At 41.1% G+C, this 27,182-nt stretch overlaps 1 protein-coding gene and 1 non-coding gene across 6 annotated transcripts in view; one reads left to right on the top strand and one right to left on the bottom strand.

Annotated features, from left to right (window-relative positions):
• The window catches only part of CFAP221 (cilia and flagella associated protein 221), a 136,492-nt gene that overhangs the window by 72,502 nt on the left and 36,808 nt on the right, over positions 1–27,182 (top strand). For all 5 annotated transcript variants that reach the window (XR_011466311.1, XM_070380474.1, XM_005894389.3 and 2 more), the window contains exons 13-17: positions 1,753–1,842; positions 4,791–4,889; positions 11,336–11,441; positions 24,039–24,163; positions 26,315–26,395. Coding sequence is in view for 4 of the 5 variants with exons in the window: in XM_070380474.1 (XP_070236575.1) it covers positions 1,753–1,842; positions 4,791–4,889; positions 11,336–11,441; positions 24,039–24,163; positions 26,315–26,395 (501 nt within the window). In the remaining variant the exon portion in view is untranslated. The remainder of the gene's footprint in view (positions 1–1,752; positions 1,843–4,790; positions 4,890–11,335; positions 11,442–24,038; positions 24,164–26,314; positions 26,396–27,182) is intronic.
• On the bottom strand, positions 21,072–21,143 carry TRNAC-GCA (transfer RNA cysteine (anticodon GCA)). Its single transcript has one exon. It is a non-coding gene; the product is annotated as a tRNA-Cys (tRNA).

The following is a 27,182-nucleotide window of genomic DNA, read 5'->3' as shown; positions in this document are numbered from 1 at the left end:
GCTCCTAGAGTTTGCTCAAATTCATGTCCATTGAGTCAGTGATGCCATCCAATCATCATGTCCTCTGCTGCCGCCTTCTCCTCCTGCCCTCAGTCTTTCCCAGCATCAGAATCTTTTCCAGTGAGTCAGCTCTTCACATCAGGTGTCCAAAGTATTTGAGCTTCAGCAGCAGTCTTTCCAATGAATATTCAGGGTTGATTTCCTTTACGATTGACTGGTTTGGTCTCCTTGAAGTCTTAAAGTACTCTTAAGAGTCTTCTCCGGCACCACAGTTCAAAAGCATCAATTCTTTAGTGCTCAGCCTTCTTAATGGTCCAACTCTCACATTTGTACATGACTTCTGGAAAAACCATAGCTTTGACTCTATGGACTTTTGTCAGCAAAATAATGTCTCTGGTTTTTAATATGCTGTCTAGGTTTGTAATAGCTTTTCTTCCAAGAAGCAAGCATCTTTTAATTTCATGACTGCAGTCACCATCCACAGTGATTTTGGAGCCCAAGAAAATAAAGTCTGTCACTGTTTCCACTTTTTCCTCCTCTATTTGCCATGAAGTGATGGGACCAGATGCCATGATTTTCATTTTTTCAGTGTTGAGTTTTAAGCCAGCTTTTTCACTCTCCTCTTTCACCTTCATCAAAAGGCTCTTTAGTTCCTCTTCACTTTCTGCTATTAGAGTGGTATCATCTGCATTCAGTTATACATATATGTATATCTATTTTTATCAAATACTTTTCCCATTTAAGCTATTATAGAATATTGAGCAGAATTCCCTGATCTATACAGTAGGTCCATGTTGGCTATCCATTTTAAATATAGTAGTGTGTGTATGCCAATCAGTTTAGTCTTAAAAATGACTGTGGACAGTGTAGCTGAGAACCAAGCTAATTTTAGAAGTTAATTAACAAATAATAAAACCCACAGAGAAGCAAAAGCTAACACATTTTTGCAGTGTGTATGGTCCTTTTACTGTGGAGGCAGGTATGTACAGACACTGACCAAGCCAAGCCAGCCTTCCTGGGAACAACCTGAAAGTGCCCAGTTTGGAACAAGGGAGATTACTCAGGGGCCAGGAGGACACAAGTAATAGGGGAAGGGGGGTGATCTGGGGGAAGGGGGATTAAGGGGGGGTCTCTTAATCCAGGGACGAGACAGACCCCCAACCTCCACCAGCCAGGAAAAGGGGAGAGATCACATGCCTGTGTTAAACCTGATACTTGGTTAATTAGCTCTAAGGAGCTTAAAACTTTACTGGGACGTTAAATTTCTTTTAAATGAAATCTCTACACCCCCATGGTGACACAGTTTCCTAGAATCCTCTCTGTGAATTTTAAATGCTTCAAATAATTTCCAGAGACTATCGTAAAGATCCCCTGGAGGAGGAAACAGCAACTCACTCCAGTATTCTTGCCTGGAAAATTCCATGGAGAGAGGAACCTGGCGGGCTACAGCCCATGGGGTCTCAAAGAGTCAGACACGACCGAGTGTGCGCGTGCATGCACACACACACACACACACACACACACTCTAATTTTAATAAGAAGGTGTTGGGTTTGTGCTTCTAATAAAACTTTCCATATTTAAACAGTAGGCGTACTTGCAATGATCATTTTAACCACCACTCCCAGAGGGAACATCATGGATGGATTAGACCAATTGCTTAATGTGTTTCTACCCGTTTTAAAGAGAAATAACAGTTGTAGTTGTGTGCATCTGTATTCAATTTTAATATTTTCAATGATTGAAAACCCCAGCTAGATAGAGGAGATCCTATTTTGTATGAGGAATTCCAGCGACGCAAGACAGAAGTTCACCCCAAACGGATTTTACATGACTTGAAAGAAGTGAGTAACTTTTCTTTATTTGGATTCTAATTGTCAGCAGCTCTTTATATGCTTATTTTTTAAGCATATAAGCAATTTTCTAGAAATCCTCTTACCAAGAGATTTTTAATAATTTTTAACTTGCTTACCTTTTCACAGAGTGTTTTTTTTCCAACATGTCCACAAGTCAGGCATCAATTTGAGATTATCGGCACCCTATACAGGCACCTCCTTCCCACACTCTGCTTTCTCCTCTTGGTCTCCGTTTTTTTTTCCCCTTTGCTGTCCAAGGGCTTCCCTGGTGGCTCAGATGGTAAAGTGTCTGCCAGCAATCCTGGAGGCCCAGGTTCCATCCCTGGGTTGGGAAGATGCCCTAGAGAAGGAAATGGCAACCCACTCCAGTACTCTTGCCTGGAAAATCTCATGAATGGAGGAGCCTGGTAGGCTACAGTTCATGGGGTCGCAAAGAGTACGACACGCCTGAGTGACTTCACTTTGCTGTCCACGCCCCTGTCTGCATGCTGATCCTCAGGGTGGGTCCCTGGGTGGGTTCCTTGCCCCCTCGCTCCCCTTGTCAAACAAGACAGGAAGTCAGACGCCAGAGCACTGGCTCCAGCTCCACCACGGATATGGGATCCGGGAGGAGCTCTTTGAGCCTTGGTGCCGCAGTGTCCTCAACTGCGAAGTGGGGACAGCAGCCCCCGCCAGAGTTTCTTCTGTCATGTGACAGTTTCTGGTTAAAAACCTCAATTTTTAATTTTTGTTTATTCTTTAAATTTTATTTTATTGAAGTATAATTGATTTAAAAGTATAATTGGTTTTATAAATCAATTTATAATTGATTTCTAATTGATTGTGTTAGTTTCTGCTGTACAGCACAGTGATTCAGTTATGTATGTATATGTGTGTGTGTATATATATATATATATATATATTCTTTTCCATTATGTTTTATCAGAGGATATTGAATATAGTTCCCTGTGCTATACAGTGGGACCTGTTGTCTATCCCAATTTTTAATTTTAACAATGGAAAGATTCTTCTCCATCTCCCACCTCCATCATTCTCACTTTTCTCTTCTGGATCTGTCAAATCTGAACTATTTTCACCTTTTTCCTTCTCCCCCACATGTCCTCTGGCCCCAAAGTCTTGCCAGTCACTCTTCCATGAGGCCACCCCCAGGTCCACCGTCACACCCCGACGCACCTCAGCCTCGGCTTGTTCAGCAGATCCGCCTTCTCTTCTGTGGCCCACTGCCCGGGCCAATGTGGGGCTGATCCATTTCCAATGACTCTGTCTTCACATTGTTTCTCTGTTCAAGAACCTGCAGCGCCAGAGGCTCTCGTGGCCTCTTGACACCCCAGGCACCCTTTCCTTCCCAGCCAGTTACTGGTATTTATGCACATGTGCACATGGTGTGCGGCTCTAGTGAGGACCACACAGTCTGGCCCCCTCATTCCAAGGCACCCCATCCCCCATCACAAGGGACTGATTTCCATGTGACTTCATTCTTTCCCAGGGCCACATGTGTTTGTTCGATCTTGCCTATCTAGACTGTACATTTCTTTCTTTCTCTCTCTCTTTTTTGATGTAATATTCACAATTTTCCAAAAAGAAAACTCACCAAATGAGGAAAACAGAAACTTTTGTAAACTGATAAATTGCTTTTTTAAAAAAAATTGCAGTAAAAGTCTTTCCAATTGGTGAAAGTTAGAAGTATTATATGTACAAGGAAGCATAAGCTCCTTTATTCAGTATTGTGTTAGAGATTCTATATAGTGTAAGCATGATAAGAAAAAGATATAATAAAAGTCATAAATATTGGAGAGAAAGATCTTTGATTTCATATGATATAACTGACTATGATTATAGAAAATCTAAAAGAATCTATTGCCAGAATAATTCGTCTTACTGAATTTGTGAGAGAGCTTGGCAATTGTATATAAAATCATTGTACAATATGCATGTATTTTCACATACAAGAAAGAAAATGTTAACATATAATTTAATAAACATGTAATTTATAATAGCAAGCAAGTACCTAGAAGCAAATCTAACAATTACAAAGCTTTACACTAGAACAGCAACAAAGATCTAAATAAGTTGAAAGATTTTTACAGACATTTCATGGAAAAGGATAAACATTGCAAAGATGTCACCTCTTTCTAAATTGATCTATAGATTTAATGCAATCCAGTTAATATCTCAATAGACTTTCTCATGGAATTTTATAAACTCTTTAAGTACATATATATGTATATATACACAACATGAACATGAGTATTATCATGTAGATATGTGTGTGTGTATACTTGTAAGCCACCAGCTTACCTGGTGGCTCAGCGGTAAAGAATCGCCTGCAGTGCAGAAGACGCAGGAGATGTGGGTTTGATCCCCAGGTCAGGAAGATCACCTGGAGAAGTAAATGTCAACCCACTCAAGTATTCTTGCCTGGAAAATCCCATGGACAGAGGAGCCTAGTGGGCTACAGTCCATAGGGTTGCAGAGTTGGACACGACTGAGTGACTGAGCACTCACGTACACATAGGAAAGAGAAAAGGCTTGAGAATTTTTTTAACTTAAAATGACTAAACTGGGGGAAAGGACTGCCTCTGAAGGAGACAAAGTCTATGAAAAAGTCAGATCATTAAGGCAGTGTGGTGCTGGCATACAGATGAAACCAAAGAGAAAGCCAGAAACATATCTGCATTATATATATGTGACATTGAGTCACTAGAAAAATGAGACTAGACTACCATTTCTTAAAACCCAAATCTTGTCTTGCTTTTGGTTCCTAACCCAAGAAGTAGTTCCTATAATGCTGTGTGCACCAAAGTGCTTAATAAATGCTCATTAAATGGAAGAACAAATAACTTGATTTGAGATCAAACTCTGAAACATTTTTATTAAATAATTATGCATGGAGTTAAAATTTAAATCTAAGATGGACTGATATTTTGTGTTCACAGAAAATCCAAGAATTTCATCCTAATTTTGATCCACTCATTAATAATACTTGGGTCAACAGATTCCGAGCACAGAGACGGTTTCAACAAGCGGCTCGCAAGGTAAGTCTCAGCACCACGTTGAAGTTTTCCTGTGTTTAACAATGGGAAATTGAGCAATGAGTTTTTTTGTAACAACTTTATTGAGATGCAATTCACATGCCATAAAATTCACTCCTATACAGTATACAATTCTCTAGTTTTTTGTATAGTGCAGAGTGGTACAGAGACCTTCCCTAGTGGTTCAGTGATAAAGAATCTGCCTGCAATGCAGGAGCCACAGGAGATGCAGATTCGATCCCTGGATCAGGAAGATCCCTTGGAGAAGGAAATGGCAATCCATGCTGGTATTCTTGCCTGGGAAATCCAATGGACAGAAGAGCCTGGTGGGATCTAGTCCATAGGATCATAAACAGTTGAACACAGCTGAAGTGACTTAGCACGCAGAGTGGTGCAGCCATCACCACTATACAATTTTCAGTTCAGTTCAGTTCAGTCACTCAGTCATGTCCGACTCTTTGCGACCCTGTGGACTGCAGCACAGCAGGCTTCACTGTCCATCACCAACTCCCGGAGTTTACTCAAACTCATGTCCATTGAGTTGGTGATGCCATCCAACCATCTCATCCTCTGCCATCCCCTTCTCCTCCTGCCTTCAATCTTTCCTAGCATCAGGGTCTTTTCTCAGTCAGTTCTTCACATCAGGTGGCCAAAGTATTGGAGTTTCAGCTTCAGCATCAGTCCTTTCAATGAATAATCAGGACTAATTTCCTTTAGGATGAACTGGTTGGATCTCCTAGCTGTCCAAGGGACTCTCAAGAGTCTTCTTCAAAACCACAGTTCAAAAGCATCAGTTCTTTGGCCTTCAGCTTTCTTTATAGTCCAACTCTCACAGCCATAATGACTACTGGAAAAACCATAGCTTTGACTAGATGGACCTTTGTTGGCAAATTAATGCCTCTGCTTTGTAATATGCTGTCTAGGTTGGTCATAACTTTTCTTCCAAGGAGCAAGTGTCTTTTAATTTCATGGCTGCAGTCACCATCGACAGTGATTTTGGAGCCCCCAAAATAAAGTCTGTCACTGTTTCCATTGTTTCTCCATCTATTTGCCATTAAGGGATGGGCTGGATGCCATGATCTTAGTTTTCTGAATGTCAAGTTTTTTTTTTTTTTGAATGTCAAGTTTTAAGCCAACTTTTTCACTGTCTTCTTTCACTTTCAAGAGGCTCTTTAGTTCTTCTTTGCTTTCTGCCATAAAGGTGGTGTCATCTGCATATCTGAAGCTATTGATATTTCTCCTGGCAATCTTGATTCCAGCTTGTGATTCATCCTGTCCAGCATTTCTCATGATGTACTCTGCATATAAGTTAAATAACCTGGGTGACAATATACAGCCTTGATGTATATTGATGTATCTCCTTTCCTGATTTGAAACCAGTCTGTTGTTCCATGTCCAGTTCTAACTGCTGCTTCTTAACCTGCATACAGATTTCTCAGGAGGCAGGTAAGATGGTCTGGTGTTCCCATCTCTTTAAGAATTTTCCACAGTTTGTTGTGATCCACACAGTCAAAGGCTTTGGCATAGTCAATAAAGCAGAAGTAGGTGTTTTTCTGGAACTCTCTTACTTTTTGGATGATCCAGCAGATGTTGGCAGTTTGATCTCTGGTTCTCTGCCTTTTCTATAACCAGCTTGAACATCTGGAAGTTCACGGTTCTTATACTGTTGAAGCCTGGCTTGGAGAATTTTGAGCATTACTTTGCTAGCGTGTGAGATGAGTGCAATTGTGCGGTAGTTTGAGCATTCTTTGACATGGCCTTTCTTTGGGATTGGAATGAAAATGGACCTTTTCCAGTCCTGTAGCCACTGCTGAGTTTTCCAAATTTGCTGGAAGATTGAGTGCAGCACTTTCATAGCATTATTTTTTAGGATTTGAAATAGCTCAACTGGCATTCCATCACCTCCACTAGCTTTGTTCCTAGTGATGTTTCCTAAGGCCCACTTGACTTCACATTCCAGGATGTCTGGGTCTAGGTAAGTGATCATACCATCTTGATTATCTGGGTCATGAAGATCTTTTTTGTATAGTTCTTTCGTGTATTCTTGCCACATCTTCTTATTATCTTCTGCTTCTATTAGGTCCATACCATTTCTTTCCTTTTTTTGTGCCCATCTTTGCATGAAAAGTTCCCTTGGTATCTCTAATTTTCTTGAGATCTCTAGTCTTTTCCATCCTATTATTTTCCTCTATGTCTTTGCATTGATCACTGAGGAAGGCTTTATTATCTCTCCTTGCTATTCTTTGGAACTCTGCATTCAAATGTGTATATCTTTCCTTTTCTCCTTTGCCTTTCTCTTCTCTTCTTTTCATAGCTATTTGTAAGGCCTCCTCAGACAACCATTTTGCCTTTTTGCATTTCTTTTTCTCGGGGATGGTCTTGATCACTGCTTCCTATACAATGTCACGAACCTCTGTCCATAGTTCTTCAGGCACTCTATCAGATCTAATCCCTTGAATCTATTTGTCACTTCTACTGTTAATCGTAAGGGATTTGATTTAGGTCCAATTTTAGGACATTTTTATCACTGGCTAAAGAAACCCTGTTCCCCTCAATAGTCACTCTAGCCCTCCAGTCACTGTCCACTTTCTGTCTATGTGGATTTTCATATTCTGGACATTTCATATGTGTAAAATCATATAGTACACAACCTTTTGTAACTAGCTTCTCTCACTTAACATCTTTTCAAGGTTCATCCGTGGTACAGCAGGTTTCAGTACCTCATTCCTTTTTCAGGATGAATTGTGTTCAGTCATATGAAAATACCACACTCTTTTTTTCTAGTTATTGGTTGAAACATTGCAGCTGTACCTGTTTTTGGCTATTGTGATGGGAATAGGATGTCACAAACATTTATGTACAAGTTTGTGGACTTATCTTCAGTTCCTGCGGTGTGTCCATCTAGGAGTTGCATTAATGGGCCATATGGAAACTCTAGAACCATAGGATGCTGGTTAGTTATTCCTAGAGAGCATCATGGGGTGTTCTTGTGGGATATGGGCTCTGACATCCAGGCTGCAGCTCTGCTTTCAAGGTGTGTCCTCTCACCACCTGGCTTCTTCACCCTTACATTCGTCTCCAGCCAGCACATTTCCCGTGATCAGGAACAAATGAAGATCTGTTAGTCTCTAAGGTCAGTAAAGGGTGTGAGTGACCCCTGGTCTGGCTATCTACTCCCCTCCCCAGCTGCCCCATCCTCTGTGTGATCCTAGACCTCATCTGCTTCCTAAACATCAGCTCCTTATCTACTTCCTCCTCACTGTTCACTCAGAATGCCAGTCCATCTCACCTCCCTCTGTTCACAGCTGGCCTTCAGGCAGCTCAGCCTACCCCTCCTCCAACAAACTGTCCTGTAAGCCTCAGCACTTAGCCATCTTGGGGGGCCCTCTTGCATCTTATGCTGCCTGTCGACCTCTGGGGTGTGGCTGCCTGGGGAGCAGAATCCCCCTCCAGGAGGGAAGCAGTGGTTAAGACTTGGGCTCTGGCCTGGGGTGCTTGCCCTCCGTTGCTGGTGCTACTTCTTTTTCTGCATGCATGCCTAGTTGCTTCAGTCCTGTCTGATTCTTTTCAACTCTATGGACTGTAGCCCGCCAAGCTCCTCTGTCCGTGGGATTCTCCAGGCAAGAATACTGGAGTGGGTTGCCATGCCCTTCTCCATGGGATCTTCCTGACCCAGGGATCAAACCCACCTCCCTTACATCTCCTGCATTGACAGGTGATTTCTTTACCACTAGTGCCACCTTTACTCCAGTATAGCTTTTTAATTTTTTATTTTGCAAACTTTACTTATTTATTTATTATTAATTTTTGAAATTTATTTTTGGCTGGGCTGGGTTTTTGTTGCTTTGTGAGGGTTTTCTCTAGTTGCAGTGAGCAGGGGCTACTCTTTTTTGGAGTACACGAGCTTCTCATTGTGCTGGCTTCTTTTGTTGTCGAACACAGGCTCTAGATCTGGGATTCAGTAGTTGCAGTGTAGAGGCTCTCAGGTATTCAGGCTTCGCAATTGCAGCACAGGGGCTCAGTAGTTGTGGCTCGTGGGGTCTCTAGCACAGGCTCAGTAATTGTGGTGCACGGGCTTAGGTGCTCCATGGCATGTGGAATATTTCTGAACCAGGGATCAAACCCATCTCTCCTGCACTGACAGGTAGATTCTTATCTACTGCACCACTGGGGAGTCCAAGTACAATTGATTTACAATGTCATGTTGATTTCTGCTGTACAGGAAAGTGATTCAGTTACACATACATATGTATTCTTGCTCATATTCTTTTCCATGTGGTTTTTGACAGACTGTTGAATATAGTTCCCTATACTATACAGTAGGACCTTATTGTGTATCCATTCTGTATACAATAGTTTGCATCTGCTAATCCCAAACTCCCAATCACCCCTCCCCCAACCCCCTCCCCCTTGGCAACTACCAGTCTGTTCTCTGTGTCTGAGTCTGTTTCTGTTTCGTAGATAAGTTCATTTGTGTCATAATTCAGATTCTACATATAAGTGGTATCATATGATATTTGTCTTTCTGTGTCTGACTTACTTCACTTAATATGATAATCTCTAAATCCATCTGTATTGCTGCAAATGACATTATTTTACTCTTTTTTATGGCTGAGTAGTATTCCATTGTATATATGTACCACATCTTCTTTACCCATTAATCTTTCTGAGGACTTTTAGGTTATTTCTTTTCAGCTCTTGTAAATAGTGCTGCTGTGAACATAGAGATGCATGTGTCTTTTCAAATTAGAGTTTTCTCCAGATATCTGCCCAGGAGTGGGGTTGCTGGATCATATGATACCTCTATTTATAGTTTTTTGAGGATTTTCATACTGTTCTCCACAGTGGCTGCACCAGTTTCCATTCCCAGCTTGGTGCTACTTCTCATGAGCTTTTCAGTCTTGGTAAAGTTCCATGATCTGTGTCCTCTGTCTCCTCATCTGTCACTGAGGACACCAGTGAGAGCTGTCTCAGGGCTGTCAGAAAAGTTAAGTGAGTCAACACGTAGAAGATGTTTACACTGTGGGTATCTTCCAGGCAGCGCTTGCAACCTGGGCTGAAACTAGTCCTGGTGGATAGAGCAGAGCTCACTGCGTCAGTGACCTGCTCCCCGACCTCCCAGGCCCTGTAACCGGTGTCCCTGCTAGGGCTTTGTCTAGGTGGCTCTGTGCCCATGGAGGACAGAGGTGGCCACAAGACACTACTTGCTAGCAGGACTCCCACTGCCAACCCAGCCACTTGCTCTGGACCAGCCCGCCTGGCTCAGCAGTGTGTGTCTGGCTTTGAGTGGCATTTCTGTCTTTTCTGCACACTTCCCAGAAGGTATTGTCACTTAGATATGCAAACCTGTCCCCAGCCTCATGGCTCTGCCATCTCCTTGGCTCAGCCATCTCCTCGGCTCAGCCACACCCCGTCATCTCTCACCTGGACCACCTCAGTCCAGGCCTCCCTAAGCCTGGACAAGATTGGACCTCTCCCCAGGGAAACCCTCTGAAAGCCCCCATTGCAACTGGAATAAAATGCATAACTCCTATCACAATGACAAGGCCATCCTGGGTTTCTCTCTGTCCTTTAAGCTTGTTTCCTTTGTTTCCGAGTCAGGATCTTTGCACCTGCTACTTCCTCTGCTTAGAGCTTTCTTTCCAGGGCCACTGTCTCCTCATTGTTCAAGTCTTAGATCAAACTTAACCTTGGAGAGGCCATCCTTACATCCCTCACAAGAGGCCAGACATCCCACCCCCAGCCCCTCAGTCATGCCCTCATGTGTTCACTCTTTTTTGTTTTATTTATGGTATTTATCCTGTCTGTTGTCATCCTGTTATACATACAGACACATGCACAGAACATCAGCTCTGTGTAGGCAAGGCATCCATTTCTCCACACTATGTCTGCAGTTCCTTGAGCAGGACTGTCCGCAGAGTAGCTGTGTCATAATATTCCATAAATGACAAAGTCTGTCCCCAGATGGAAAGGAGCATGATCTGTGACATCAGCAGGCCCCCAACTCGATGTGCAGGGAGCACAGCTCCAGCAGCATCTGCTCTGGACGCAAAGCCTGGGAGCGTACAGCCAGCATTGCCCCAACCCACTGCCAGGCTTCTAAAGAATCCTCCACTCAGTTTGTCCTTCAATTCTGATAATAACACAACAGCAGTGTCACTATTCAGATTCACCCTGGAACTTGTCGCTCTTTCCACTCTGGAAATTTGAGAAAACTGAAGCTCGTAAACTGGGTGGGTCAAGGCCCAGTAACAGCCTGGTCTCTGTATCCAGGCGGGTCTGCACTGCCCGGACCTTGGCACCTGCAGCCTTGTCTAAGGCAGCGTGTAACGTCCTGGGAATGCCCAGGTGGGCTCAGCTCCTGGTTGTGGTTGTGGAAAGTGAGCTGAATTGAATGCCAAAGCGAGCACTGATTAATAATGTGAAATCATTATTCTTTCTAATTCCAGGTCCTGATTCATCGCCGCTTGCTTACTATGCTGAATGCCGTCCGTAACATACAGAAAGACATCATTCTGAAAAGGTTCACTCAGGAAGGACAGTCCATGGCACAAGGTAGAGCAGCTGCCAACAGCTGTGTTTCATCAGCATACACCCTAAGCAGGGGGCTTCTCTGTGATGAAGTTAGCTTTCATAAATCACATATACTGGATTTTTTTAAATTATTGAAGTATAATTGACTTACAATGCTGTGTTAATTCTGCTGTACAGCAAAGTGATTCTGTTATACATAAATATACATTTTTTAGAAAATTGTTTCCCATTGTGGTTTATCACAGGATAGTGAATATAGTTCCCTGTGCTATATAATAGGACCTTGTTTATCCATTCTGCACACAATAGTTTGCTTCTGCTAACTCCAAACTCCCATTCCATCTCTCCCCACACCTGCAAGGTCCCCTGCACCTTGACAACCACAGGTCTTTTCTCTTTCTGTTTTGTAGATAAGTTCATGTGTCATATTTTAGATTCAACATATAAGTATATATATGGTATTTGTCTTCCTCTTTCTGACTTACTTAGTGATAATCTCCAAGTACATCCATGTTGCTGCAAGTGGCATTTTTATTCTTTTTTGTGGCTAATATTCCATTATATATATATATATATATATGCCATATTTTTTTATCCGTTCATGTGTCAATGGACATTTAGATTGCATCCATGTCTTAACTGTTGTAAATGGTGCTGCTACGAACATAGCACATTTTATTACATTTTAATTATTCTTTTTTCCTCCTATATTATTTTATCTCTGATACTGACATTTCTAATAAACTCTTTAAAAAAATCATAAAATTTACCTGTGAGTTAAATGTGGACACCTGTAAAATGACTTTATATGTTTCTTTAATTTAATCTTTCTCTTTGCTGACAAGGACAAAGAATATTCATCAGAGATACTTTCATTAAGAATTACAGTTTTAGGGGAACTTCTGATTCAAGATAGGCAGAGTAGAATGATGTGCGCTCATCTCCTTTTGCGAGAACACCAAAATCACAACTAGCTGTTGAACAACCATTGAGAGGAGAACACTGGAACCCACCAAAAAAAGATAACCTGTGTCCAAAGACAAAGAAGAAGCTGCAGCAAGATGGTAGGAGGGGCACAATCATAATAAAATCAAATTCCATACCCACTGGGTGGGCAACCCACAGACTGGAGAAAAATAATACCAAAGAGGCTCTCACTCTCTCTTATGAAGTTTCTGAACCCCATTTCAGGCTTCCAGCCTGGGGATCCTACAAAGGGACTGAATCCCCAGGAATCTGACCTTGAAGGCCAGTGGGATTTGATTATAGGACTTCCACAAGACTTCAGGGAAGAGACTCGAGTCTTGGAGGGCACAAACAAAATTTTGCACACACCAAGACCCAGAGGACAGGAGCAGTGACCCCATAGGAGACTGAACCAAAACTACTTGTTAGTGTTGGAGAGCCTCCTGTGGAGGTGTGGGTAGGCAGGGGCTCACCACAGGGACAGGGCACTGGCAGCAGCAGTCTGGGAAGGCCCCCCGTGGCATAAACCCTCTTGGAGTTCACTACTAACCCTACCACGTAACTCAGCTGGTAAAGAATCCACCTGCAATGCAGGAGACCTGGGTTCAATCCCTGGGTTGGGAAGATCCTCTGGAGAAGGAAATGGCTACCCACTCTAGTATTCTGGCCTGAAGAATTCGTCCATGGGATCACAGAGTCGGACAGACTGAGTGACTTTCACTTTCACTTTCAAAAAAAGAGCCTCTAGACCCCAAGGCTGGGTTGCCTCAGGCCAAACAACTAACAGGGAGGGATTGTTAGTTGAATTAAAGTTTTAAAGTTTTACTGAGCAAGGGCCTACCCACCAGAGCAACACTTAGCTTTTCCTGCCCTCTCCTTCCCATCAAGAAGCTTACAGAAACCTCTTAGCCTCCTTCATCAAAGGACAAACAGAAGAATCAAGAAGAACCACAATCCCATAGCAGCTAGAACAAAAATCACATTACAGAAAGTTAATCAGGATGAAAAAGCAGAGAGTTATGTCCCAGATGAAGGGACAAAATAGAACTCCAGAAAAACAACTAAATGGAGATAGCAACCTTTCAGAAAAAGAATTCAGAATAATGATAGTAAAGATGATCCAGGATTTTGGAAACAGAATGGAGAAGATGTAAGAAATGTTACCAAAGACCTACAAGAACTAAAGAACAAATAAACAGAGATGAACACTAGAAGGAATCAATGGCAGAATAACTGAGACAGAAGAACAGATAGGTGACCTGGAGGACAGAATGGTGGAAATCACTGACAGAGCAGAATATAGGAAAAAAGAATGAAAAGAAATGAAGACAGTTTAAGAGACCTCTGGGGAATCATTAAATGCACCAGCATTGGGGGAGGAGCTAAGATGGCGGAGGAGTAAGACGGGGAGAACACTTTTTCCCCCACAAATTCATCAAAAGAACATTTAAACGCCGAGTAAATTCCACAAAACAACTTCTAAATGCCGGCAGAGGACATCAGGCACCCAGAAAAGCAACCCAAGTCTTCAAAAGGAGATTTTTAATTTATGCTTTTTGGTATTTGTTATCAATTTTGTACCTATGTTTTCTTTATAATTTTTGCAACTTTGTTTTTGTTTGTTTGTTTGTTTCTCTCTTTCTTTTTCTTCTTTTTTTTAACATTGTATTTTTGAAATTCCAAACTCTACTCTAGATGTTTAACTTTTGCTTTTTGGTATTTGTTATCAATTTTGTACCTATATTTTCTTTATAATTTTGCGACTTTGTTTTTGTTTGTTTTTCCTCTCTTTCTTTTCCTTCTTTTCTTTAACATTGTATTTTTGAAATTCCAAACTCTACTCTAGATTTTTAATTTTTGCTTTTATGTATTTGTTACCAATTTTGTACCTTTAAGAACCCAATCTTCAGTACCCATTTTCCACTAGGGAGCAAGATTACTGGCTTGACTGCTCTGTCTCCCTTTGGACTCTCCTTTTTCTCCACCAGGTCGCCTGTGTCTCCTCCCTAACCCCTCTCTACTCTACCCAACTCTGTGAATTTCTGTGTGTTCCAGACGGTGGAGAACACTTAGGGAACTGATTACTGGCTGGATCTGTCTCCCTCCTTTTCATTTCCCCCTTTTATCCTCCTGGCCACCTCTGTCTCCTTCCTCCTTCTTCTCTTCTCTCTATAACTCCGTGAACATCTCTGAGCGGTCCAGTTGTGGAGTGCACATAAGGAAGTGATTACTGGCTAGCCCACTCTCTCCTCTGTTGATTCCACCTCATCTCATCCAGGTCACCTCTAACTCCCTCCTCCCTCTTCTCTTCTCCATGTAACGCTGTGAACCTCTCTGGGTGACCCTCATGGTGGAGAAACTTCTCATCTTTAACATAGATGTTTTATCAATGGTGCTGTATAGAAGGAGAAGTTTTGAAACTACTGTAAAAATAAGACCGATAACTGAAAGCAGGAGGCTTAAGTCCAAGCCCTGACTCCAGGGAACTCCTGACTCCAGGGATCATTAATTGACAGGAGTTCATCAAACGCCTCCATACATACACTGAAACCAAGCACCACACAAGAGCCAACAATTTCCAGGGCAAGACAGGAACACAGCCCTGAGCTCCAAGATACAGGCTGCCCAAAGTCACCCCAAAACCATAGACATCTCATAACTCATTACTGGACACTTCATTGCACTCCAGAGAGAAGAAATCCAGCTCCACCCACCAGAACACCGACACAAGCTTCCCTAACCAAGAAACCTTGACAAGCCACCTGTACAAACCCACACACAGCAAGGAAACGCCACAATAAAGAGAACTCCACAAACTGCCAGAATACAGAAAGGATACCCCAAACTCAGCAATTTAAACAAGATGAAGAGACAGAGGAATACCCAGCAGATAAAGGAACAGGATAAATGCCCACCAAACCAAACAAAAGAGGAAGAGATAGGGAATCTACCTGATAAAGAATTCCAAATAATGATAGTGAAATTGATCCAAAATCTTGAAATCAAAATGGAATCACAGATAAATAGCCTGGAGACAAGGATTGAGAAGATGCAAGAAAGGCTTAACAAGGACCTAGAATAAATTAAAAAAAAGGGTCAATATATAATGAATAATGCAATAAATGAAATCAAAAACACTCTGGAGGCAACAAATAGTAGAATAACAGAGGCAGAAGATAGGATTAGTGAATTAGAAGATAGAATGGTAGAAATAAATGAATCAGAGAGGGAAAAAGAAAAACAAATGAAAAGAAATGAGGACAATCTCAGAGACCTCCAGGACAATATTAAACGCTACAACATTCGAATCATAGGGGTCCCAGAAGAAGAAGACAAAAAGAAAGACCATGAAAAAATACTTGAGGAGATAATAGTTGAAAACTTCCCTAAAATGGGGAAGGAAATAATCACTCAAGTCCAAGAAACCCAGAGAGTCCCAAACAGGATAAACCCAAGGCAAAACACCCCAAGACACATATTAGTCAAATTAACAAAGATCAGACACAAAGAACAAATATTAAAAGCAGCAAGGGAAAAACAACAAATAACACACAAGGGAATTCCCATAAGGATAACAGCTGATCTTTCAATAGAAACTCTTCAAGCCAGGAGGGAATGGCAAGACATACTTAAAGTGATGAAAGAAAATAACCTACAGCCCAGATTATTTTGTACCCAGCAAGGATCTCATTCAAATATGAAGGAGAAATCAAAAGCTTTACAGACAAGCAAAAGCTGAGAGAATTCTGCACCACCAAACCAGCTCTCCAACAAATACTAAAGGATATTCTCTAGACAGGAAACACAAAAAACGGTGTATAAATTCGAACCCAAAACAATAAAGTAAATGGCAATGGGATCATACTTATCAGTAATTACCTTAAACGTAAATGGGTTGAATGCCCCAACCAAAGGACAAAGACTGGCTGAATGGATACAAAAATAAGACCCCTACATATGCTGTCTACAAGATACCCACCTCAAAACAGGGAACACATACAGACTGAAAGTGAAGGGCTGGAAAAAGATTTTCTATGCAAATAGGGACCAAAAGAAAGCAGGAGTAGCAATATTCATATCAGATAAAATAGACTTTAAAACAAAGGCTGTGAAAAGAGACAAAGATGGTCACTACATAATGATCAAAGGATCAATCCAAGAAGAAGATATAACAATTATAAATATATATGCACCCAACATGGGAGCACTGCAATATGTAAGACAAATGCTAACAAGTATGAAAGGAGAAATTAACAATAACACAATAATAGTGGGAGACTTTAATACCCCACTCACACCTATGGATAGATCAACTAAACAGAAAATTAACAAGGAAACACAAACGTTAAACAATACAATAGACCAGTTAGACCTAATTGATATCTATAGGACATTTCATCCCAAAACAAAGAATTTCACCTTTTTCTCAAGCGCACATGGAACCTTCTCCAGGATAGATCACATCCTGGGCCATAAATCTAGCCTTGGTAAATTCAAAAAAATTGAAATCATTCCAAGCAGCTTTTCTGACCACAATGCAGTAAGATTAGATCTCAATTACAGGAGAAAAACTATTAAAAATTCCAACATATGGAGGCTGAACAACACGCTGCTGAATAACCAACAAATCACAGAAGAAATCAAAAAGAAATCAAAATTTGCATAGAAATGAATGAAAATGAAAACACAACAACCCAAAACCTGTGGGACACTGTAAAAGCAGTCCTAAGGGGAAAGTTCATAGCAATACAGGCATACCTCAAGAAACAAGAAAAAAGTCAAATAAATAACCTAACTCTACACCTAAAGCAACTAGAAAAGGAAGAAATGAAGAACCCCAGGGTTAGTAGAAGGAAAGAAATCATAAAAATTAGGGCAGAAATAAATGCAAAAGAAACAAAAGAGACCATAGCAAAAATCAACAAAGCCAAAAGCTGGTTCTTTGAAAGGACAAATAAAATTGACAAACCATTAGCCAGACTCATCAAGAAACAAAGGGAGAAAAATCAAATCAATAAAATTAGAAATGAAAATGGAGAGATCACAACAAACAACACAGAAATACAAAGGATCATAAGAGACTACTATCAATAATTATATGCCAATAAAATGGACAACATGGAAGAAATAGACAAATTCTTAGAAAAGTACAACTTTCCAAAACTGGACCAGGAAGAAATAGAAAATCTTAACCGACCCATCACAAGCACGGAAATTGAAACTGTAATCAAAAATCTTCCAGCAAACAAAAGCCCAGGTCCAGACGGCTTCACAGCTGAATTCTACCAAAGATTTAGAGAAGAGCTAACATCTATCCTACTCAAACTCTTGCAGAAAATTGCAGAGGAAGGTAAACTTCCAAACTCATTCTATGAGGCCACCATCACCCTAATACCAAAACCTGACAAAGATCCCACAAAAAAAGAAAACTACAGGCCAATATCACTGATGAACATAGATGCAAAAATCCTTAACAAAATTTTAGCAATCAGAATCCAACAACACATTAAAAAGATCATACACCATGACCAAGTGGGCTTTATCCCAGGGATGCAAGGATTCTTCAATATCCGCAAATCAATCAATGTAATACACATTAACAAATTGAAAAATAAAAACCATATGATTATCTCAATAGATGCAGAGAAAGCCTTTGACAAAATTCAACACCCATTTATGATATAAACTCTCCAGAAAGCAGGAATAGAAGGAACATACTCAACATAATAAAAGGTATATATGACAAACCCACAGCAAACATTATCCTCAATGGTGAAAAATTGAAAGCATTTCCTCTAAAGTCAGGAACAAGACAAGGGTGCCCACTTTCACCATTACTATTCAACATAGTTTTGGAAGTTTTGGCCACAGCAATCAGAGCAGAAAAAGAAATAAAAGGAATCCAAATTGGAAAAGAAGAAGTAAAACTCTCACTGTTTGCAGATGACATGATCCTCTACATAGAAAACCCTAAAGACTCCACCAGAAAATTATTAGAACTAATCAATGATTATAGTTAAGTTGCAGGATATAAAATCAACACACAGAAATCCCTTGCATTCCTATACACTAATAATGAGAAAACAGAAAGAGAAATTAAGGAAACAATTCCATTCACCATTGCAATGGAAAGAATAAAATACTTAGGAATAAATCTACCTAAAGAAACTAAAGACCTATATATAGAAAACTATAAAACACTGGTGAGAGAAATCAAAGAAGACACTAATAGATGGAGAAATATACCATGTTCATGGATTGGAAGAATCAATATAGTGAAAATGAGTATACTACCCAAAGCAATTTATAGATTCAATGCAATCCCTATCAAGCTACCAATGGTATTCTTCACAGAGCTAGAACAAATAATTTCACAATTTGTATGGAAATACAAAAAACCTCGAATAGCCAAAGCGATCTTGAGAAAGAAGAATGGAACTGGAGGAATCAACCTACCTGACTTCAGGCTCTATTACAAAGCCACAGTCATCAAGACAGTATGGTACTGGCACAAAGACAGAAATATAGATCAATGGAACAAAATAGAAAGCCCAGAGATAAATCCACGCACATATGGACACCTTATCTTTGACAAAGGAGGCAAGAATATACAATGGATTAAAGACAATCTCTTTAACAAGTGGTGCTGGGAAAACTGGTCAACCACTTGTAAAAGAATGAAACTAGAGCACTTTCTAACACCATACACAAAAATAAACTCAAAATGGATTAAAGATCTAAATGTAAGACCAGAAACTATAAAACTCCTAGAGGAGAACATAGGCAAAACACTCTCCGACATACATCACAGCAGGATCCTCTACGACCCACCTCCCAGAATATTGGAAATAAAAGCAAAAATAAACAAATTGGACCTAATTAAACTTAAAAGCTTCTGCACATCAAAGGAAACTATAAGCAAGGTGAAAAGACAGCCTTCAGAATGGAAGAAAATAATAGCAAATGAAGCAGCTGACAAACAACTAATCTCAAAAATATATAAGCAACTTCTACAGCTCAATTCCAGAAAAATAAATGACCCAATCAAAAAATAGGCCAAATAACTAAATAGACATTTCCCCAAAGAAGACATACAGATGGCTAACAAACACATGAAAAGATGCTCAACATCACTCATTATCAGAGAAATGCAAATCAAAACCACTATGAGGTACCATTTCACTCCAGTCAGAATGGCTGCGATCCAAAAGTCTACAAGCAATAAATGCTGGAGAGGGTGTGGAGAAAAGGGAACCCTCTTACACTGTTGGTGGGAATGCAAACTAGTACAGCCACTATGGAGAACAGTGTGGAGATTCCTTAAAAAACTGGAAATAGAACTGCCTTATGATCCAGCAATCCCACTGCTGGGCATACATACTGAGGAAACCAGAATTGAAAGAGACACATGTACCCCAGTGTTCATCACAGCACTGTTTATAATAGCCAGGACATGGAAGCAACCTAGATGTCCATCAACAGATGAATGGATAAGCAAGCTGTGGTACATATACACAATGGAGTATTACTCAGCCATTAAAAAGAATGCATTTGAATCAGTTCTAATGAGGTGGATGAAACTGGAGCCTATTATACAGAGTGAAGTAAGCCAGAAAGAAAAACACCAATACAGTATACTAACGCATATATATGGAATTTAAAAAGATGGTAACAATAACCCTGTGTACAAGACAGCAAAAGAGACACTGATGTATAGAACAGTCTTTTGGACTCTGTGGGAGAGGGAGAGGGTGGGATGATTTGGGAGAATGGCATTGAAATACATATGTCTTATATGGAACGAGTTGCCAGTCCAGGTTCGATGCACGATACTGGATGCTTGGGGCTGGTGCACTGGGATGACCCACAGGGATGGTATGGGGAGGGAGGAGGGTTCAGGATGGGGAACACATGTATACCTGTGGTGGATTCATTTCAATATTTGGCAAAACCAATACAATGTTGTAAAGTTTAAAAATAAAATAAAATTTTTTAAAAAAATGCACCAGCATTCACATTACAGGGGAGAAGAGAGAAAGAAAGGACCCAAGAAAATATTTGAAGATAATAGATGAAAAGTTCCCTAACATAGGAAATAGTCAACCAAGTCCAGGAAGCAGAGTTCCAAGCAGGATGAACACAAGGAGGAAAAAGATACATAGTAATTAAAGTGACAAAAATTAAAGACAAAAGAATAAAAGCAACAAGGGAAAAAGGACAAATAACCTACATATAAGGGAACCCCCATCAGGTTATCAGCTGATTTCTCAACAGAGTCTCTATGAGCCAGAAGGAAATGGCATGATATACTTAAAGTGATAAAAGGGAAGAATCTACAACCAAGAATACTCTACCCAGCAAGATTTTCCTTCAGACTTGATGGAGAAGTCAAAAACTTTCCAGACAAGCAAAAGTTAAGAGAATTCAGCACCACCAAACCAGCTTTACAACAAAAGCTAAAGGAACTTCTCTAGGCATGAAACACAAGAGAAGGAAAAGACCTGCAGAAAATAAACCCAAAACAATTAAGAAAATGGTAATAGGATCATTGAAGTGAAGTGAAGTCGCTCAGTCATGTCTGACTCTTTGCAATCCCATGGACTGTAGCCTACAAGGCTCCTCTGTCCATGGAATTTTCCAGGCAAGAGTACTGGAGTGGGTTGCCATTTCCTTCTCCAGGGAATCTTCCCAAGCCAGGGATTGAACCTGGGTTGCCTGCATTGCAGGCAGATGCTTTACCATCTGAGCCACCAGGGAATTGAGAAATATCAGTAACCTTAGATATGCAGATGACACCACCCTTATGGCAGAAAGCGAAGACGAATTAAAGGGCCTCTTGATGAAGGTAAAAAAACTGGCTTAAAACTCAACATTCAAAAAACGAAGATCATGGCATCCAGTCCCATCACTTCATGGCAAATAGATGGGGAAACAACTAGAAACAGTGGTGGATTTTATTTTCTTGGGCTCCAAAATCACTGCAAATGGTGACTGCAGCCACGAAATTAAAAGACGCTTTCTCCTTGGAAGAAAAGCAATGACAAACCTAGACAGCATATTAAAAAGCAGAGACATTGCTTTGCCTATTGCCAGGAGAAATATCAATAACGTCAGATATGCAGATGACACCACCCTTATGGCAGAAAGTGAAGAGGAACTAAAAAGCCTTTTGATGAAAGTGAAAGAGGAGAGTGAAAAAGTTGGCTTAAAGCTCAACATTCAGAAAACGAAGACCATGGCATCTGGTCCCATCACTTCATGGCAAATAGATGGGGAAACAGTGGAAACAGTGTCAGACTTTTATTTTGGGGGGCTCCAAAATCACTGCAGATCGTGACTGCAGCCATGAAATTAAAAGATGCTTACTCCTTGGAAGGAAAGTTATGACCAACCTAGATAGCATATTCAAAAGCAGAGACATTACTTTGCCAACAAAGGTCTGTCTAGTCAAGGCTATGGTTTTTCCTGTGGTCATGTATGGATGTGAGAGTTAGACTGTGAAGAAGGCTGAACGCCAAAGAATTGATGCTTTTGAACTGTGGTGTTGGAGAAGACTCTTGAGAGTCCCTTGGACTGCAAGGAGATCCAACCAGTCCATTCTGAAGGAGATCAGTCTTGGGTGTTCTTTGGAAGGAATGATGCTAAAGCTGAAACTCCAATACTTTGGCCACCTCATGCAAAGAGTTGACTCATTGGAAAAGACTCTGATGCTGGGAGGGATTGGGGGCAGGAGGAGAAGGGGATGACAGAGGATGAGATGGCTGGATGGCATCACCGACTTGATAGATGTGAGTCTGAGTGAACTCCAGGAGTTGGTGATGGACAGGGAGGCCTGGCATGCTGCAATTCATGGAGTCACAAAGAGTGGGACACGACTGAGCGACTGAACTGAACTGAACTGAACAATGGTTCATATGGTCAAAACTATGGTTTTTTCCATAAAGAGTTGGACCATAAAGAAGACTGAGCACTGAAGAACTCATGCCTTCAAACTGTGGTGCTGGAGAAGACTCTGCAGAGTCCCTTGGACAACAAGGAGACCAGTCAATCCTGAGGAAAATCAACCCTGAATATTCATTAGAAGGACTGATGCTGAAGCTGAAGCTCTAGTACTTTGACCACATGATGTGAAGAGCTAACTCATTGGAAAAGACCCTGATGCTGGGAAAGATGGAAAGCAGGAGGATACAGGAATGACAGAGGATGAGATGGTTGGATGGCATCTCCAAGTTGGGCATGTCCAAACTCAGTGGACATGAGTTTGAGCAAACTCTGGGAGATGGTGAAGGACAGGGAGCCTGGCATGCTACAGTCCATGGGGTTGCAAGAAGCTGAATACAACTGAGAGACTGAACAACAACAACAATAGGATCATATGTATCCATAATTACCTTCAATGTAAATAGATTAAATTCACCAACCAAAAGACATAGACTGGCTGGGCATATCAAAACATGTGCATGTATGCACTTCTGTTTACCACATCACCCTGGTTGACCCCCCCATACTTTATGTAATGATTTTATATTGTTAGGTTAATCATGTTCCCGTTATGGCTTGTAATTATTTATCTTTTATTTTTGGTTTGGCTATTGATTGTGAAAACTGATAAACATCTATTACCATTATGATTATGTAACTATTACTCACTTAATGCCATTGTATTATGATTAGTCAACAGAAAAATAGAGTTGTATATCACCAAAGCTATCAGCTACCATTTAATAGAAAAACCAGTAATCACTTTTTAAAATTGTCTTGGAATTTTTTGAAAAATACAAATTCCTAGGTATTGCTTTTGTTCTCCAAAGCTCCAGATACATTTCTAATGAGCAGCCATGTTTAAAAACAACTCGCCTATATGATGATCTTTTATCTAGTTTGTTTCACTTTTTCTGTTTCATATTCAGCACTCCCATTTTGTTTAGTTTATGTGTTCCAGTTTCTCCATCACTTTTTTTTTTTCATCTTCTTTCTCAGCCTTTATCAAGAATAGTAGAAATGCTTTTATATACATATATATAATAGTATGTATAATATATATTAGCAATCTTATGAATTTTTGCCTAACTTAAAAATTTATGACATTTTGATTCCAGTTGTTTGACTTAATGTTAATAGAATGCTAGATTTCTAATTTAAAAAAATAGATATGCAACAAGCAACAAAGGTTTATTATATAGCACAGGGAACTAGTCAATATCTTGTAATAACCTATAATGGAAAATAATCTCAATGATAATATATGTGCATATGTATAACTGGATCACCTTGCTGGGCACCTGAAATGTAAGTCAATTATACTTCAATATAATATACATATTAAGAAAAAGTTCTATGTAAAACAGCCTCAGAATGCAAAATAACCCATTAAATAAATACCAACAGTAGTATTAAAAAAAAAGAATTATGGTGTTTTGGAAGTAAAAGTAAAATTTTTTTTAAAATTGGAGGAGTTGAGGTAAAGAACAAATGAGAAACAAAGAACAAGACTACACACATACATATGTACGCACATACATGTTGTTTTTTAAATGGCCTGTGGCCAGGCCCCAGTAACTGGTATGTAGCAAATACACAGCTAAAAAGATGGTGGTTTCACAAAAGTGCCTTGAGACTCTCCAGAAGTGCTGTTCTGTTTTTCACCTGCAGACAAGAGCTTCAAATACCACCTGGGGCGAGTCAGTAAGGACGCCAGCCGGTTCTCTGTGTCTCCCCAGGAAGTACTGCCCTTTGCCTTTCCGTCCTACAGCCCTCCCCAGGACTCCAACGAACTGGTGGGTGCATGGAGGCTGCAGGTGGGGCTGGGCGCAGTCGGGGGCGACATGCCGGTGCCAAGGGGAGCCCCACCTGGTTGGTCTCTGTCCCTCTGCCTCCTCCCAGGAGGCTCCTGAGGGAGACCTGTGCCCAGGTGATTATGATGAATGAGAAACCAGGAAGCACCTGCTGCCACCTACCTGTCCCCTGAGACACCTGTGCAGAGCTTGCTGGCCCCAATCTGCCCAAGCTGGAGACCACTGAGGCCCCGGACTGCCGGGAAATGGGGTCTGAGGGCTGAATAGCAAACAGAGGACCAGGGGACCTAGCCTGGACCTGGGAGGCAGGCCCAGCTCAGCCAAGCCCCCTGCTGTGTGGAAACTGCAGAGGTTGGGGGTGGGTGGCCCCAGCATCTAACAGTCCAACCTCAGACTCACAAGTCCATTCCTCCTTCCCTCTTGGCAAGAAGTTTGACAGTTTATCAAATGATGCATTGTAATTCAGGTGGTGGCTACACCACGAGGCAGGCAGGACTTTCTCAAGTTCTATCAATTTAATTAATCTTCAAATTTAATAGGCAGGTTTCTTCTCTTGCAGCTGAGAAGGAAACTGAGACACAAGGGCACAGAGCCTGTAATAAAATGCTGCCTGAGTTCCCCAAGTTCACAGGTTTAGCAATAAAAAGTGTGTTTAAATCAATGTTGAAAGGGCACAAGCAAAACAATTTTTTAGTTTCAAAGAATGAAGTTGCCATGCACATCCTGTAAAGTGGGTTAAGCATTGCAGGTCAACCTAGTCAAGAGGTACAGGACTGACTTTAGAAATTTCATGTGTTTTCTGGATTAGATAATTCAATGACTTAAAAGCTCAGAATATTTGATTCCTGCACACATGCATGCTAAGTCACTTCAGTTGTGTCTGACTCTTTGCGACCCCATGGACTGCAGCCCACCAGGCTTCTCAGTCCATGGGATTCTCCAGGCAAGAATACTGGAGTGCATTGCCATTCCCTTCTCCAGGGGATCTTCCTGACCCAGAGATTGAACCCTCGTCTCTTATGTCTCCTGCCTTGGCAGGTGGATTCTTTATCACTAGTGCCACCTGTGAAGCCCTATTTAGTTTCTAGAAAATGATAAATCTGTGATTTTCAAGCAATAAGAATTATCTGACAGTCAATAATTAATGGGTGGAGAGGGTGTTAGGGATGAAAAGAGATTATCACTGTGCTGTGGAACCTATTTTTTTTTTCAATAATTCAAAGCTTTTTATTTCATTTGGTACTTGAGTTAGTTCTACAGCAACTTCTCTGCTGCTCAGGGTTGATGAAAAACAGAATGCTTGGCATCCCTGTTCATAAAGATTTTTGTAATTCATTCCATACATATGGTATTTCACTGTTCTAAGAACAGTATTTTAAATACAGCATCTCTGAAATTGGGAAATGCCTTATAATAATTGGTGTCATATTTACACTGCATCATACCAGTTTAATGACGGTGTCTTAGATTAGGTGAGATATAGTATTTATTGAGTGCCTGTCACAGGCTGGACACTGCTCTGGGTTCTGTGAGTGATGCTGCGCATCCCCCTGCAGGACATGTATTAGGTGGTGCTTTGGGGATTAGCATCCTTGGAAGGGAAGGGAATGGAATGGGCAGAGGAGAAATAAGACTACAGCCCTTTGATGAAGTCCTCACTGACGTCACAAGGGGCTCTGGGCCTGGCACAGGGCGAGGACCACCTTTGTACCTTTGCTTCAGCCGGTCTTTGGAGGCAGCTGCCCCAGTGAGCACATGGCCTCGAGTGAGATAGCGCCCTTCAGCCACAGCTGCCCCTGAGGGCTGACCCCTGAGGGTTGTTTCTGTCAATAGGACTCAGGACTCACTCCTCAGGTCTGAAGAGGATTCTGGGCAACAAGTGCAGCCTCCACAACAGGGGAAAATAAAAGACACACCCTGAGAGACAAGGGTGTGGGGGTGGGCAGTGGCCACACTGCCTCCATTCCCTGCATGTCAAGTATCAACTGTAGTCAGGTATCAGCCTTGGTTGCAGGAAGAGTTATTTAGAGGGAAGAGCTGTCCACTTAATGTTCAAAATGTAGAGAAACAGAAGTATAGCTGCCTTTGCTCAATGTTGATCATGTGTCACCTTTTTGAATTTTCACATTTTAGGCTCCTGGTGGCCTTGGACCTGTCCCAATTAAATCTTCAGAAATTCAAGTCAAGCAGCCCCATTCCTTCTTCAATCTGCAGGTCAGACCTGTCATATGGTTTCATTAATTGGGTTTTTTATGTCCTAAACAAAATGTTCTTGACTCTGAATTGCTCTAATTCATTAGTTTTGTTCTATTACAGATTATAATGAATAAGATACAGTGTTTATTTCCCTGCTGTTATCTTATGTGATGCGTGAGGTGTAACAGATTCTCTTTTCCTGATGTGGTTTGTGGAAACCAGGATCTTTATTCTGTGGATATACCATATAGGATGCAAACCTGAACTCAGTGAAGCTCTGAGCCATGCCATGCTGGGCCACCCAAGACGGATGGATCATAGTGAAGAGTTCTGACAAAATGTGGTCCACTGGAGGAAGAAATGGCAAACCACACCAGTATTCTTGCTGCAAGAACCCCATGAACAGTATGAAAAGGCAAGATGATATGACACCAGAGGATCAGCCCCCCAGGTTGGAAGATGTCCAGTATGCTACTGGGGAAGAGTGGAGGGCAATCAATAGTGGCTACAGAAAGGACGAAGTGACTGGGCCAAAGCAGAAACAGTGCTCAGTTGTGGATGTGCCTGGTGGTGAAGGTAAAGACCAAAGCTGTAAAGAACAATATTGCCTAGGAACCTGGAATGTTAGGTCCATGAATCAAGGTAAATTGGACGTGGTCAAGCAGGAGGTGGCAAGAGTGAACATTGACATCTTAGGAATCAGTGAACTAAAATGGACGGGAATGGGTGAATTTGATTCAGATGACAATTATATCTACTACTGTGGACACGAATCCCTTAGAAGATATGGAGTAACCCTCAGAGT

This window comes from Bos mutus, chromosome 2, assembly GCF_027580195.1.
Source record: "Bos mutus isolate GX-2022 chromosome 2, NWIPB_WYAK_1.1, whole genome shotgun sequence".
In the NCBI taxonomy this organism is placed as follows: Eukaryota; Metazoa; Chordata; class Mammalia; order Artiodactyla; family Bovidae; genus Bos; species Bos mutus.
Note: the sequence above shows the minus strand (reverse complement) of the source record. Positions and strands in the feature narration are given on the sequence as shown.